Genomic DNA, 17,682 nt, shown 5'->3' with positions numbered 1-17,682 from the left:
AACATTAGTTAATGAAAATTAGAAAGGTAAGTCAACTTTTTGACATTTTCATTCCCAAGCTCTGTTATTACCCATGATGCAAATGCTGCAGATCTTATAAGGTCTGTAACACATGACTTCCAGTTTAGGTTCTTCTTACTATTAAAGCTCAAGAATTAATAATGTTCTGTTTATGAACTGATTTTTCCTCAGGCATTCTATTTAGCACTGTGGTCAGGTCTTGTGCACTACAGAACTGCATGTATTATGTTTCAGTTACGTTCACTGAAAGTCTATTTGCAGAGAATGAATTATAAAGACTCAAAGAAAAAAAATACCACCATCAAAAAATAATTACTGTAGAGTAATGAAATTTTGGGAATACATTTGTCTTGGTAACATATTTAAGCGATTAACATTGATGGAATACACGTCAATATAAGCATGAAAGAAGCCTTGAAAATGTGTAATGCTGGTACATTAAGAACCAGTGTAACTGAATGCAAGGATACAAACTAGCATGCATCGTATTGTACAGGTGCTGGATGTTTGTGAGATGGAGTTCCATGCCTGAAGCACTTGGTCGGTCAATATAGGGACAGTTTAATGCTGTTTGTGGATGATAATGGAGTTGGAGTTGTCATTTGATGATGGCCTGTAAGTGCTCGACTGGAGAGAGATCTGCTGATTGAGGAGGCCAAGGCAACACATCAACAGTCTGTAGTGCATGTTGGGTTACATCAGTGGTATGTGGGTGATCATTATCCTATTGGAAAACACCCCCTGGAACGCTGTTCATGAATGGCAGTGCAAGATTGAATCACCAGACTGACATACAGATTTTCACTCAAGGTGTATGCTTCTGCTGTCATATGAAATTTCACCCGAGACCATCAAGCACACAGAGACATTGGTTGCAGGCCCTCAACTGGACTTCTGTTAACCAACAACACATGGCCATCACTGGACCGAGGTAGAACCAGCTTTCATCAGAAACACAAGAGATCTCCATTCTGCCCCCACCCCCAAACGAGCTCTCGCTTGATTCCACTGAAGTTGTAAATGGCGGTGGTTGGGTGTCAGTAATTGATTTGCAACAGTTCGTTGTGTTACTGTGGTTCCAACTGTTGCTCAAATTGTTGCTGCAGATGCAGTATGATGTGGCAGAGCCATTCACCAAACAAAATGATCTTCCCTCTCGGTACCGTCACATGGGCATCCAGAGCCTGGTCGTCTTGCAACCATACATTCTTGTGACCACTGCTGACGGCAATCATGTACAGAGGCTACATTCCTGCCACGTCTTTTTGCAATATCTCAGAAGGAACATCCAGCTTCTTGTAGCCCCATTACATGACCTTGCTGAAACTCAATGAAGTGTTGATAATGGCTCATTGTTGCCTCAAAGGCATTCTTGCCTATGATCAGCTCATCACATCCAATCTCAAATGTGACTAATGCTCACAACTGTTACAGCGTGTATCTGAAGCAAACCTGATTTGCATCCTCACAGTGGCACAACTCTTACACGACTGGTGTGAAATTTAAATCAAACAATGGAAACTCCAGGTAGGAATATCAACAACATAGGAAAAGACAGATTCCTACTTACACTAAAGAAGACACATTAAGTTGCAGACAGGCACAATTAAAACACATTTACAGAAAGCTTTTGGCCACAGTCTTCATCAGTAAAAGAGAGTCACACATCATTCACACACACAAGCAAGCACACCCCACACACACACACGACTGCCCACTCCAGCATCTCGGCTCGGCTCAAGATGCTGGAGTAGGAAGTTGTGTGTGCATGAGGTGCGTTTGCTTGTGTGTGTGTGTGTGTGTGTGTGTGTGTGTGTGTGTGTTTGTTTTATTGCAGAAGACTGTAACCGAAAGCTTTATATGAGTGTCTATTAACTGTGCATGTCTGCAATTTGGTGTGAAATTTAAACAGACACAATCTTTCACATGTAGAAACATGCCTATCAACTTTCGTTTATGTCACACAATTCCTTTTCGGTGTTGCGACTTTTTTTCTGTCAGTTTAATTTTACAGAATATTTTTTTTACATATTCAAGTGGAGCCTCTCAATTAGGCTTGATAATAATTCTGGCATCATTAGCAAAGAGAACTAATCCAGTTTCCTGGAAGGAAGAGAGGAAGTAATTAAGTAAGTTTAGGGTTTAAGATCACACTGACATCTTACTCTCCTCAAGTCAGTAGAACGGAAAGGAAAATTATGGTTTAATAGCCTATGAATGAGGTCATTAGAGATGGAGCTCAAGCTCAGACTGTAAAATAACAGAAACAAAATTAACCACGTCTTTTTCAAAGAAACTATCGTGTCATTTGCCTTCAGGGATACAAGGAAACCACGGAAAGCCTTATCTGGATGAGGTGAATGGGGATATGAACTGCTGCCTCCTCAAACCAAAGTCCAGACTCTTACCACTGCACAATCTTGCTCAGTAGCATGAATTAAGAGCTATCTCTACTTGTTCTAACCACTTCATCTAATTTTCGAATACAGTGTGTGGATTCCTTTTGTAATTCATAATTTTTTTTGCATATTTAGCACCTCATTTTACTATTTTATGGGGAAAGCAGCTGTTAAAAATAATGAAATCTATCTACAAATATAGTAAATTTATGATTGACATAATAATATTATACATATCACTCCAATTAGCTTCCTATAATGTTCCCTCAAAAATGTAGTATGTTTCCACGATACCATTTCAAGGCGATCAAGTTACTTATGGATGGACAGTTGTGCACCATGGCCTCAAAGCCCATTTTCTTATATAACTGATGAAGTGTTCACCTAAAGGTATGCTGCCTATTAGTGTTTTGCTACCCTGTGCAATTCTAGTTGGGAAAAATCAACAACAGAATTCAAGATGTAAGCATTTAATAACATTCTGAAATTGTTTCTTGTATCAATATTAAAATCTTACATGATAATCATTTGCTTTATTTTGTCCACTAGTTGGCATCATAATGACTAAATTTTTTTCTAAAATTAGTTAATGATTTTCCAGTGGGGACGTATGTATTGTTATAATTAAAAGTGAGTTTATCAGTAGTAGCAATTCACATGCACAAACTTTCAACTGTTGGGATATCCAGAAACTACTGATTTCAATATATTTGACTGTGATGCCATTTTTAAAATAAAGGATAACTTTTCCTTTCTCCATAAACACGGTGCTACAAGCGTTTAGGTGGTGCTCAGACACAACCTATCATATTTATCTTATCTTCCTAGTTCATATAAGTAAGCAAAAAGTTCGCCAACTTGAATTTTATAATTGGTGGCAAAGACTACTCTTCAATTTTCACCTATAAATACAGCTAATCTACCTTTCCCCTTCCTGTTAAGGTTTGAGCCATGTATTATGTGCTTTCACCTCCCAAAAGCAACGACTAGCTCAACACAGATGTAAGTTCCACCCAAAGTCAGCAGCAACCAGCAGAGTTTCTGGTTAATTTTTCTGATGGATTTATTCATCCATGGTTGATAATGCCAATGCAGAACCTAAATGATAGTCACACTTATGTCTGAAGCTGCTGCATCTAGTTTACACAGGTTACTCAAGTTCCTGATCCTCTTCAAGCTGTTTGCTTTCACATACGAGAAAATCACAAAAATATGATGTCTCTCGGATTGGTAATCCACAATGCTCAGCACGATGTTAATAAATCTGAATACAAGACACCCTTCTTTAACTTCTACAAATTTTCTTACCCTGATTTCATGGCACTTTTCTAAATCACACCTTCTTTGGGTTTGCCCAATTGCCCTACTTACTCCTGGTCATTATATTTCTTTTTATACCATACACAAGTACACACACTCACTTCCAATTTTAAAGGGAGCAGTATCACAAGGTGAGACGAAGGAAGCAGAATGGTTCTTGAGAAACAGATATAAAGGGTGAACCAAACTCCAACAACAAACTCTGAAAGGTGCTGGCAGGACCAAACCAAGAAAAAAAGTTCAGTAAACATGGGCTCTAAAATGCATACCTTAAGAGCTATGAGCACTACTTCATCTTAGAGACAGTAAAATAAATCTCTCCTACTGCTAGCTCTTTCCTTTCTGTATTTGGAGAGATGGTAGTATGGAGAGAGAGAGAGAGAGAGAGAGAGAGAGAGAGAGAGAGAGAGAGAGAGAGGGAGGGAAGGAGAGAGAGGGAGAGAAGGGGAGAGAGAGAGAGAGAGAGAGAGAGAGGGGGGGGGGGGGGATCAGTAAACATGGGCTCTAAAGTGCACACCTTCATAGCTATCAGCACTTGTTCATCTTTGCTACTGTGAAATGCATCTCTTGTACTGAACAATGCTTACGGATCCTAAGGTATGCATTTTAGAACCCATGTTTACTGGACTTTTTTTTTTTGTTTTGGTCCCAAAACATGGAAAGCAAATAGCTTGGAGTAGAAGAAATGTGTTCCACAGTACCGAAGATGAAAGAGGGTTCGCAGATTTTATGGTATGCATTTCAGAGCCCAAGTTTGCAAGACCTTTTTTTTTCCTTCGTTTTGATTCATATTATCATGTTTGAAAGTTTCTTGGTGGAGTTCTGGCTTGCACTGTATACACTGTGTGTGTGTCCCCTAAGAGCCTTCAGGTTCATTTCCTCTGGTGTTTTACTAGATATTTAGAATTTTGTTTTTGTAATTAGTAGTTGTTAAATTGTTGTGAAGTCAAATTTTATGAGCCCATTCAAAAAACGGTCCTAAATTAGTCAATTGCAATATTTGGTTTAATGACATGTACTAATAGGGGGAGAAAAATTTAAATAATAACCAGAACCCTGTAACTGACTTTGTAGCACAGGGTATAGCAGCAAGATATATTGCTGGCATAAGCCAGCACACAAAATGGTTATTTTCACAGCATATAACATAGATATTATAAGGTTATCAATACAAAAACTGAAACACAAGGCCATTCTGGGAAAAGTCTTGAAAGTGGTACTCTCCTGAGCTGTATTAGTACTGTGACTTTTTCTTGGTAATTTTATAACTCAATAGGTAGTGAATAACAGATACTGAAACGTTAGTAAAAAATGGCCTATGCCACATTGTCTACTAATGCTTGCACCAAAACTACTTAGTTTCTACTACAATACTAACTACACCTTATTATTTTGCTGACCCTTTTAATGTTTAAAGTTAATTGAATATTACACTAGACTAATTTGGAACCATCTATTCACAGGACACATAACATTTGATTTTAAAAAACAGTTTTGTTTGCAAAGGGAGAGAAAATAATGCTTCCCATTGACTTTCGGTGACATTTAAAACCTGTAGTAAGCAATAATTGTTTGTGCTGATGCATTTGCACATTACAACAATGAAATTGCAAATATCTACAAAATTACAGAGAGAATTTGCCTGAGGAATCTTGTTAATGTTGTTGTGGTCTTCAGTCCTGAGACTGGTTTGATGCAGCTTTCCATGCGACTCTATCCTGTGCAAGCTTCTTCATCTCCCAGTACCTACTGCAACCTACATCCTTCTGAATCTGCTTAGTGTATTCATCTCTTTGTCTCCCTCTACGATTTTTACCCTCCACTGCCCTCCAATACTAAACTGGTCATCCCTTAATGCCTCAGAAGATGTCCTACCAACCAATCCCTTCTTCTAGTCAAGTTGTGCCACAAACTCCTCTTCTCCCCAATTCTATTCAATAACTCCTCATTAGTTATGTGATCCACCCATCTAATCTTCAACATTCTTCTGTAGCACCACATTTCGAAAGCTTCTATTCTCTTCCTGTCCAAACTATTTATCGTCCACGTTTCACTTCTATACATGGCTACACTCCATACAAATACTTTCAGAAATGACTTCCTGACACTTCAATCTATACTCAATGTTAACAAATTTCTCTTCTTCAGGAATGCTTTCCCTGCCATTGCCAGTCTACATTTTATATCCTCTCTACTTTGACCATCGTCAGTTATTTTGCTCCTCAAATAGCAAAACTCCTTTACTACTTTAAGTGTCTCATTGCCTAATCTAATTCCCTCAGCATCACCCGACTTAAATCGACTACATTCCATTATCCTCATTTTGCTTTTGTTGATGTTCATCTTATATCCTCCTTTCAAGACACTGTCCATTCCGTTCAGCTGCTTTTGCAGGTCCATTGCTGTCTCTGACAGAATTACAATGTCATTGGCGAACCTCAAAGTTTTTATTTCTTCTCCATGGATTTTAATTCCTACTCCGAATTTTTCTTTTGATTCCTTTACCTTTACTGCTTGCTCAATATACAGATTGAATAACATCGGGCAGATGCTACAACCATGTCTCACTCCCTTCCCAACCACTGCTTCCCTTTCATGCCCTCGACTCTTATAACTACTATCTGTTTTCTGTACAAATGGTAAATAGCCTTTCGCTCCCTGTATTTTACCCCTGCCACCTTCAGAATCTGAAAGAGAGTATTCCAGTCAACATTGTCAAACACTTTCTCTAAGTCTACAAATGCTAAAAACGTAGGTTTGCCTTTCCTTAATCTTTCTTCTAAGACAAGTCATAGGGTTGGTATTGCATCATGTGTTCCAATATTTCTATGGAATACAAACTGATCGTCCCCGAGGTCGGCTTCCACTAGTTTTTCCATTCGTCTGTAAAGAATATGTGATAGTATTTTGCAGCTGCAACTTATTAAACTGATAGTTCGGTAATTTTCACATCTGTCAACACCTGCTTTCTTTGGGATTGGAATTATTATATTCTTCTTGAAGTCTGAGGGTATTTCATCTGTCTCATACATCTTGCTCACGGTAGAGTTTTGTCAGGACTGGCTCTCCCAAGGCTGTCAGTACCTCTAATGGAATGTTGTCTACTCCCGGGGCATTATTTCGACTCAGGCCTTTCAGTGCTCTGTCAAACTCTTCACGCAGTATCATATCTCCCGTTTCATCTTCATCTACATCCTCTTCTGTTTCCAAAATATTGTCCTCAAGTACAATGCCCTTGTATGGACCCTCTATATACTCCTTCCACCTTTCTGCTTTCCCTTTTTTGCTTAGAACTGGGTTTCCATGTGAGCTTTTGATATTCATACAAGTGGTTCTCTTTTCTCCAAAGGTCTCTCTAATTTTCCTGTAGGCAGTATCTATCTTACCCCTAGTGAGATAAGCCTCTACAGCCTTACATTTGTCCTCTAGCTTAGCCATTTTGCACTTCCTGTCGATCTCATTTTTGAGACTTTTGTATTCCTTTTTGCCTGCTTCATTTACTGCATTTTTATATTTTCTCCTTTCTTCAATTAAATTCAATATTTCTTCTGTTACCTAAGGATATCTACTAGCCCTCGTCTTTTTACCTACTTGATCCTCTGCTGCCTTCACTACTTTATCCCTCAAGGCTACCCATTCTTCCTCTACTGTATTTCTTTCCCCCATTCATGTCAATTGTTCCCTTATGCTCTCCCTGAAACTCTGTACAACCTCTGGCTTAGTCAGTTTATGCAGGTCCCATCTCCTTAAATTCCAACCTTTTTGCAGTTTCTTCAGTTTTAATCTACAGTTAATAACCAATAGATTGTGGTCAGAGTCCACATCTGCCCCTGGAAATGTCTTACAATTTAAAACCTGGTTCCTAAATCTCTGTCTTACCATTATATAATCTATCTGATACCTTTTAGTATCTCCAGGGTTCTTCCATGTATACAACCTTCTTTCATGATTCTTAAACCAAGTGTTAGTTATGATTATGTTGTGCTCTGTGCAAAATTCTACAAGGCGGCTTCCTCTTTCATTTCTGTCCCCCAATCCATATTCACCTACTATGTTTCCTTCTCTCCCTTTTCCTACTGTCGAATTCTAGTCACCTATGACTATTAAATTTTCATTTCCCTTCACTATCTGAATAATTTCTTTTATCTCATCATACATTTCATCAATTTCTTCATCATCTGCAGAGCTAGTTGGCATATAAACTTGAACTACTGTAGTAGGCATGGGCTTCGTGTCTATTATGGCCACAATAAAGCGTTCACTGTGCTGTTTGTAGTAGCTTACCTGTACTCCTATCTTTTTATTCATTATTAAACCTACTCCTGCATTACCCCTATTTGATTTTGTATTTACAACCTGTATTCACCTGACCAGAAGTCTTCTTCCTCCTGCCACTGAACTTCACTAATTCCCACTATATCTAACTTTAACCTATCCATTTCCCTTTTTAAATTTTCTAACCTACCTGCCCGATTAAGGGATCTGACATCCCACACTCCGATCCCTAGAACGCCAGTTTTCTTTCTCCTGATAACGACATCCTCTTGAGTAGTCCGCGCCCAGAGATCTGAATGGAGGACTATTTTACCTCTGGAACATATTACCCAAGAGGACGACATCATCATTTAACCATACAGTAAAGCTGCACGCCCTCAGGAAAAATTACGGCCGTAGTTTCCCCTTGCATTCAGCCGTTCGCAGTACCAGCACAGCAAGGCCGTTTTGGTTAGTGTTACAAGGCCAGATCAGCCAATCATCCAGACTGTTGCCCCTGCAACTACTGAAAAGGCTGCTGCCCCTCTTCAGGAACCACAAGTTTGTCTGGCCTCTCAACAGATACCCCTCCATTGTGGTTGCACCTACGGTACGGCTATCTGTATCGCTGGGGCATGCAAGCCTCCCTACCAACGGCAAGGTCCATGGTCCATGGGGGGAATCTTAGCTGAAATGATATATATCGTGTACTAGATGACTAACCCCCGGTATTAATTTTGCCAATTTTCAACCAATGTTTGCAGTGAAGTATCAAAATAATTTCATGAAATTAGGAAACAGTCATACAAAGAAATATGCACAATGTACAAATGCATGAGGACAGTATCCAAATAAGAAACATGATACCGCACAGTTTCTGTATGGTGGGCACAGCTGCTTCATGTGTCTACAATGTGATTTTGTTAACACCTTTATGGCCACATCTCTTCACAGCTCTCTACATGGCTATCATTTTTGCCTACAGCCATTTCCACTTCACAGTTGAATGCCGTGAAATGTGCTATCAGGTATCAGGGATTTCCTTAAGTTGACTCAGCTGTGGGAGTGTTCTACAATTACTATTTAGTAAAGAATAAATTTATTAAAACTTCATGCATGATGCGGCATTTTTTCACACATTTCAGTGTCTATGACATCATATCTCTTTAACTGTGTGTCATACAATAATATATTTGTGCAAGTACATTTAGCAGTATATGTGGATACTGTCAGTGATATACGCTGTGAATAAAGTTAATAGTAAAGAAGCAAAAAATTTAAATGTCATGCAGGAAGCGACAACTTTTCATGCCTGTCATTGTTTATGCCATCATACCGCCCTACCTATGCTTCATACAATGGTATAATTTTGTAGGTACATTCAGCAGCATATGTAGATACTGTCTGTAAAATGAGTTTCGAATAGAGTAAGTAGAAAAGAAGTAATAAATTTAAATGTCACGCATAATGCAGCAGTTACTCAAGCAGCTAAGTGTTTACGACAACGTATCTTCTAAACTGTGTGTGGTACATGGTACACTTTTGCAGGTGCATTTAGTGGCATATGTGGATACTGTCTGCAAAACTTTTTGTGAATACACTTAGCGCCACAGAAGTAATACAATTAAATGTCATGTGTGATGCGGCAGTTTTTCACACATCGCATTGCTTATATGTCACATCTCATGATCTATGACGTATAGGTAGTTATTAGCCCCACAGCAATTGTTTTCTGACAGTAAGGTATACGTGTATCAAGTTTGGTTGAAATTGGTGTAATGGTTTAGGTAGAAAACACACACACACACACACACACACACACACATTTTAAAAATATATTAGCTGACAAACGCAGCATTGCCCAGGTATACATTTCGCCAATTACCCATTAGAACTGAAAACAAAAAAATTGTACTGCGTTTGTAGTGTAATATTGAAAAAAATTCATTTCTACGTATTTTTGACAACACGTTTGAAATTATGAAACAGTTGTGCAAAGGAATATCATCTACAGATGTATCAGTTGAGTACCAAAGTTAAGAAACATAGTGTTTCTGTATGCTGAGTACAGCTGCTTCATGTGTCTGCAACATGATTTTGTAATGTATCTATGACAACACCTCTTCATAGCTTTATAGATGACTATTGTTTTTACTTAATTTGACTGGACTGTAGGAGTGGTTTTTGTATCCAACAGCGATTTCCTACCTAGCACACACATGGACATCTCAAAAGCACTAAGGCTGCAAGTGGTGGCTGCACACCACCGTCTTAAGGGTAGGCCAAACCAAATCAAGCACATCACGTGCCCCCCCCCCCCCCCCCCCCCCCCCCCAGTGGCGACTGTTTGCTGATGAACCTATGGCCCAGGCTCGTGGTGCATTCACTACTTGCTGTATTTTGTAGCCATCCGTATTGCACCATTGCACAGCCAAACTGACTCAGTTTGTTTTCCAGTCCTGAGTGGTTACTGATCTGGAACTGTTGTATATCTATGCTAATTTCGACACATCCTAGACTTGTTAGTGCTCACTTACTTTCCGAGCTCAGACTGTTGCAGACTTATAGGAATGTGTGTTCATTTCACTGTGGTTTGGTGCACACACCAGAGCAAGTCATGAAAGCAAGTCTACCTATGAACACAGGATTAAAAAAAGTGTCTTAGTAGTAAAGAATAAATGTACTAAAACTTCATGTGTGATGTGGTAGTCTTTCACTCATCACAGTGCTTATAATATCATGTTGTCTTAATTTGTGTCACACAATGATATATTTGGATAGGCACATTCAGGAGCAAATGCAGATATTGCCTCCGAAATGTGTTGCAAATAGAGCCAGTACAAAAGAAGTAATAAATTTAAACATTATGCACAATGCAGCAGTTTTTAAGGCATTTCAGTGTTTATGACATTATAGCTCCTAAACTATGCGTGGTTACCATGATATCATTTTCTAGGTGCATTTAGTGACACACGTGGATACTGCCTGCAGAATTTATTGTGCATAGAGTTCAGCATAGAAGTAATAAATTTGAACACCATGCAAGATATGGCAGTTTTTGATGCTTCTCATTGTTCAGCACAAATGAATGCAGCTTATCAGGTCTTTTCATATTACCTCTTGTGTTGACGGAAAGTGTCCCTTTGTTACATGTTACAAATAAAATGAGTTTTAAACAGAAACATGCCCATTTGACAGAGCAGTCTCAGATTACTCTAGAGTGATGTTTGTTTCATTGCTATGTATTAACACTGACAGTACAACATGAAGAAAAACAGTTCTCCAGCAGTGACAGCACTACCTCAACTGATGCTGACTGCTAACACCACACAGTAGCGCTTCTCATATGTTGTTATGGTACTGGCTATTTTTCATGTTTTAATTTTCTGATTAATTCACATTGATAAAACCAATATTCCAGAAGACTAATCTGTAACCACTCTATTGAACAGGCATGAAAAATTCCACTTTAAAAATAACTTTGTTTGCAATGGGAAAGAAACTAATGCTTTCAGTAAGCTATGGGCATCACATGAAAGACTTAATGAGCAGTATTTGTTTGGGCTGACTCAAGCTAAACACTGCAAAAACTCTTATCAGGAACACACAGTGTATGTGTATATATATTTCTTGGACACCAGCCAGTCTGCGTCCTTTGAGTCCTGCTTTATTATCTACATTCTGAAAGCTCTTCATGTAAGGAACTTGCGAAAATGTATGTGTATGTACACTATATGATCAAAAGTATCCGGACACCCCCAAAAACATAAGTTTTTCATATTAGGTGCATTGTGTTGCCACCTACTGCCAGGTACTCCATATCAGCGATCGCAGTAGTCATTAGACATTGTGAGAGAGCAGAATGGGGCACTCTGCAGAACTCACAATCTTCGAACGTCATCAGGTGATTGGGTATTACTTGTGTCATACGTCTGTGTGTGAGATTTCCACACTACTAAACATCCCTAGGTCCACTGTTTCCAATGTGATAGTGAAGTGGAAACATGAAGGGACACGTACAGCACAAAAGAATACAGGCCGACCTTGTCTGTTGACTGGCAGAGGCCGCCGACAGTTGAAGAGGGTCATAATGTGTAATAGGCAGACATCTATACAGACCCTCACAAAGGAATTCCAAACTGCATCAGGATCCACTGCAAGTACTATGACAGTTAGGTGGGAGGTGAGAAAACTTGGATTTCATGGTCCAACAGCTGCATATAAGCCACACATCATGCCGGTAAATGCCAAACGACACCTCACTTGGTGTGAGGAGCGTAAACATTGGACAATTGAACAGTGTAAAAACTTTATGTGGAGTGACGAATCACGGTACAGAATGTGGCGATCCGATAGGAGGGTGTGGGTAAGCCGAATGCCCAGTGAACTTCATCTGCCAGCATATGCCAACAGTAAAATTCGGAGGCAGTGCTGTTATGGTGTGGCCATGTTTTTCATGGAGGGGGCTTGCAGCCCTTGTTTTGTGTGGCGCTATCACAGAACAAGCTAACATTGATGTTTTAAGCACCTTCTTGCTTCTCTCTGTTGAAGAGCAAAATCAGAGATGGCGATTGCATCTTTCAACACGATTGAGCACCTGTTCATAATACACAGCCTGTGGCGGAGTGGTTACATGACAATAACATCCCTGTAATGGACTGGCCTGCACAGAGTCCTGACCCGAATTCAACAGAACACCTATGGGATCTTTTGGAACGCAAACTATATGCCAGGCCTCACTGACTGACATCAATACCTCTCCTCAGTGCAGCGCTCCTGGAGAATGAACTGTCATTCCCCATGAAACCTTCCAGCACCTGACTGAAAGTATGCCTGCGAGAATGCAAGTTGTCATCAAGGCTAAGTGTGGGCCAACACCATACTGAATTCCAGCATTACCAATGGAGGGCGCCATGAACTTTTAAGTCATTTTCAGGCACGTATCCAGATACTTTTGATCACACGGTGCATATTTCTTGCACACGAGTCAGTCTGCCTCCTTTGAACACCCATGCTTGATTTATTATCTCCATTCTGAAAGCTCTTCATGTAATGAACTTGGTACAAAACTGACATTTTGAGTGTATAAGAGAGGACATCACTCAGCCTATCTTTATGTTCTCTCTTTCAAGTCCTTATCATTGTACATGTCTTTTTAGTCTGGATTATTTGGAAGATTTTTTTAAGGATACTGCAATTTTCACAAATATTTGTATTGTGCACTGAATACCACACTGTAGAATGCAACTGTGAATGCAATACTGGATAAAAATAAAGAACAACTAAATATTGCTGACTGTAATGAACAATTACAAGTGCTGTGACCTCTGACTAATCTTAGCAACAACTATACTATAAGACAACTGGTATATGCTAAAATAATAACCTTTCTTTACGTCACTTGGTCCCACGTTCAAACATAGAATCTCCAACCACTCCTTAAAAGAACATTCTAACTTAGTTTTGAAACAGTCAATAACATTTCTTGCTTGGTTTATTTGTTCACAAGACAAATTGCTGATACCATATTGTATATGTCAGGGTCACTCAACAGTTGTCCCTTCAGTGTTCTCAATTAATCTGCAGTTGAACTGAGCAATTAGATTGCAACATCTTTCTGAGCTGCTGATGTAAAACTAGTCCTTTCTGTAATTCATAAGACTTCACAAAATACATATTTTGTGCCTGTATGTACTGATGAGTAAGTGTAACTTAACATTTTATGCCACCAATAATAATAGTGTACATTAACTGATTGCTTTACTGGTAATTTTTGAACATGTTGTTGCATAGTAATGAACCTAAATGAAGTTGTCACTCTGAAACACGCACAATTAGTTGGTCTTTGAATCAGTATAAAATTAAACTTCAGATCTTATACACGAGAGCAGTTCTTCTAACAAATTGTTTTTCTCTCATTTCCTTGCTCCACAAGAGGAAAAGCTCCAAGATGGTAAAGAAAACAATCCTATCATATTATAGGTGTCATTCCTTCACCTATTCACTTATACTGCAACTGACACATGGACTGTGCCTGTTAATCACTTATAATTATACTCCCTGTTTCCAGTACTCACCCAAATTTGTGTGCAGACAAATATTCCACATATCATACCAATATTTCTCTACATCAGCCATGTCACCAAAATAATATTTATGTTCCTGATAAACGATATTATCTGAAACTTGGTGGTAACCAGGTTTTGATGTTGTAGTATCCAGAAGATGTGTTCTTCTATTAAGGTACACAAAAACCTGAAAACCAATTCCATGTAAACTTATAGTTAGTCTGAATCACCCTTTCCAGTTATCAATACAAAGACTGGCAAATCAGAGACAAACTGCACAACAAGTAAAGACATAAACATTATTAAGAAAATTAATATTCCTTTGATGCTCAGTGCTTCTTAACTGCCAGATATTGCTGATATGTACCAACTTTGTAGTTCTCACAAATAGAAGAAATAAAAAATACAGTACATTCCCTCCAGATCTTATTTCGTCCATGTACAATCACTGTACTTACAGCATAAATGATATCAGTGACAAAGACTATTGTGCCTAGAAGTAGAGTCTTTCATATGATGTTAAAATTCTGACACAAAAGACCATTAAGAAGCCGGAGTCTAATAAACAGTATTACAACACTACAGATCATTTGTTACTATGCAATATGATCCACAACATAAATACTTACAACCATTTGAACACAATGTAACACCCAAAACCCTATTCAGATTACAAAAAAAGTCATAAGCTATATTATTCAATAACATTAAAATTAGTGTATGGTACTTAGAAACAAAAGAGGGTTCAGGGTAACTGAAGCCAGCTCTAAAAAGCAGGAGAACATACTTAAAGAACAATTAAGCAATATTTGTCTAATCACAACAGCCAATTACAATCATTGCTTCACAATAAATGGAAGACAAATCTACTAGTGCTCTACAAGTTTTAGGAATTTCTCTGATACATACTTGCAAATGAAATGCCAGAATTATAAATCGAATAACAATCAACAATTTGCCTGTAACAGAAATGGTCCAAGACTGCTTCACAAATACAAAGGATAGGTCCTAGAAAATAAAGCAGGAACACGCACCATTAGGTGTTGATAAACAGTATTAGCAGAGTGAAATATGAGGCACAGTAAAGTGAGAGGCAATTTCCCGAATTAGTTAACATTGTACAATTTGTTCCAGGAAAATTATGAAGGCAACAAAAGAGATCTTAACATAAGCCTCAGTAGTGCCTTGCGGTGCCCCCCCCCCCCCTCCTCCTCCAATTAAAAAAAAAAAATAAATAAATAAATAAATAAATAAAAAAAAATTCTCTTCTCCCCACCGAGATGCAACAGTTGTATGAGCAGTCATTAATTATGTGGCACACATAGTTAAAGTGTTGTCTGTTATATATTAAAACTCTCATTTACTTAATACCATGGTAATTACTTTGAAGAGTATCAGCAGTTGAATTATATTACACAATATGGTACATGCATGCCAGTTACTTGACATGAAAACCACATATGGAAATGTGACTCAGACAGAGTAAACATATACAGAAGTTAAAGTATGGGCCATAATTAAAAAACCTACTGGGCATGTAATATTCAACATATAGCTTCCAACATATAGCTTGTTTGTTACAGGTTCCATAGATCAACTGCACAACCTAGTATAATGACTGAACAGTCCACGCATGTGCTTAGTATCCAATGGGCACAATATTTCAATGAGCAGACATGTCACCATCATCAGGTGTGCTGGTGAACTGATTTCCTGATGGCAGACTTACATCCTCTTACACTGCACGCTGCTACATCTGCAGTCTGCACCAAGGGTGGTAGTCAGCTGACGTGAAGACACTTCCGTTGGCATCTGTGGTAGTATCGATGTAGTCGCACTGTCTGCCCTCATCACCAGAGTGTTGTGTTTGATGAGCACATTATTAATTAGGCCCTGTGCTGGTTCCCAAGCCTTGTTAAGGTCATAGCCACAGTCCTGATTGATAAAATTATCCCTGGTGTACATTTCGATGGCTTCTCTAACAATGTTGTCCCAGTATTTGGAAGAATATGTTAAAATATGAGGGTTGGAACTTAAATAGTGGCAACTATTTATTCACAACTGATAGAAAAGAGTTACATGTTTGCACCTATTACTGTCCTTCAAAATAGTCACCCGTGTTGTGTAGAACCAGGGGCCAGTGATGTGGAAGGTGTAGTATACCATTAGCAAAGCCTTTCTGTTGATGGTGCAAATGGAGTGGTCTAAAGTTATGGTGATTCTCGTCTACGACTGTGATGGTGATATCCTTATGCATTACGTTCCTCCACAGCAGACCATCAATGCACAGTATTACTGTTCATTTTTGGAGCTTGATCTGCGACCAGCTTTGCAAAAGAAGCGGCGACACTTACTGCACAACCCACCCATCATTTTGTACGACAATGCGCGGGCGCATACAGTGCAAGCTGTGGCTGCTCTGTTCGGTTGATGGGACTGGGTAGTACAGCACAAACCACCATACTCCCCGGATTTAACTCCTTGTGACTTTGATTTGATTCTGAAGATGAAGGAAGTACTTCATGGCATTCACTTCAGAACTATTCTAGAGATTTGACAGGCAGTAGACCACTCAATTCGCGCCGTAAACAGAACAGGCTCTGCTAACGGTATACTATGTCTTCCACATCACTGGCAATGGATTTTACACAATGCTGGTGACTACTTCGAAGGACAGTAACAGGTGCAAACATGTAACACTTTTGTATTGGTTGTGAATAAATAGTTGCCACTATTTAAGCTCCAAACCTCGTACATGCAAATTCCATAGCATGATTCTCAGACAGACAATGCTCTGTGACCGCTGATTTGTTGGAGTACATTATTCAAGTGTGATGATGTTTGGTTTGTGGGGTGCTAAACTGCGTGGTTGTCAGAGCCTGTACCAATTCCCAACCTTTGCTCAGTCTAATCTTGCCACTTTCATGAATGGAATAAAGGCTGTGGCTACCTCTTGCACTGTGATTTCTTCCATCTCCACAGTTGTACTGTAGTGGTGGGGTGAAGAGTGCACTACATCTGCCATTCCAAGTATCTGTTCTTCTGGAACACCGTTCTGAGGCAGACACACTGTTTTTAGTACCCCATTCCTCTCTGCAGGGTGGTGGCAGCTATCTGTGTGCAAATGCAGATCAGTGTGTATTTTCTTCCAATGCACACCTTGTACCAGGGTAACATCAGCTCTTCTCTTAACCATTACATACAGGAATGATAGTCTTCCTTGTTCTTTGGTCTCCATAGTGAATCTGATGTTAGAATGGGTTGGAGTTCAGATGTACAAGGAAGTCATGGAGGCCAGATGACATATGTGTCCTCCACATAACAGAAAAACAGGTAAGTTTCCACTTCGATTATGTCTGAGCCTCTTCCTTGAAGTGCTTCATATACAAATTTGCAACAATAGGTGTAAGTGGGATCCCTACATTTGCTCATAGTATTTTCCATTAAGTAGAAATACGTGGAGGTCAGGCCATGTCTGAAATAGTTGGTCTTCTCATCAAATTTCTGACCAATGAGTTCATGAGGCACCCTGGTGAATAATGAAATGATGTCAAAGTTCACCTTGATACTACAGTCCTTCAGTCTGAAGTTGAGGAATTTCACAAATCCACAGAATCGTG

The 17,682-nt window shown here is 39.1% G+C and overlaps 1 protein-coding gene across 1 annotated transcript in view; it reads right to left on the bottom strand.

Moving 5' to 3' along the window:
• LOC124775806 (general transcription factor 3C polypeptide 1) overlaps window positions 1-17,682 on the bottom strand; it is a 354,943-nt gene that overhangs the window by 164,582 nt on the left and 172,679 nt on the right. The window contains 1 exon segment of the mRNA XM_047250637.1: window positions 14,072-14,249. Within this exon segment, the coding sequence (XP_047106593.1) occupies window positions 14,072-14,249 (178 nt within the window).

The sequence above is a fragment of the Schistocerca piceifrons genome, chromosome 2 (genome assembly GCF_021461385.2).
Source record: "Schistocerca piceifrons isolate TAMUIC-IGC-003096 chromosome 2, iqSchPice1.1, whole genome shotgun sequence".
Classification (NCBI taxonomy): domain Eukaryota; kingdom Metazoa; phylum Arthropoda; class Insecta; order Orthoptera; family Acrididae; genus Schistocerca; species Schistocerca piceifrons.
This window is presented reverse-complemented; position numbering and strand designations above follow the sequence as displayed.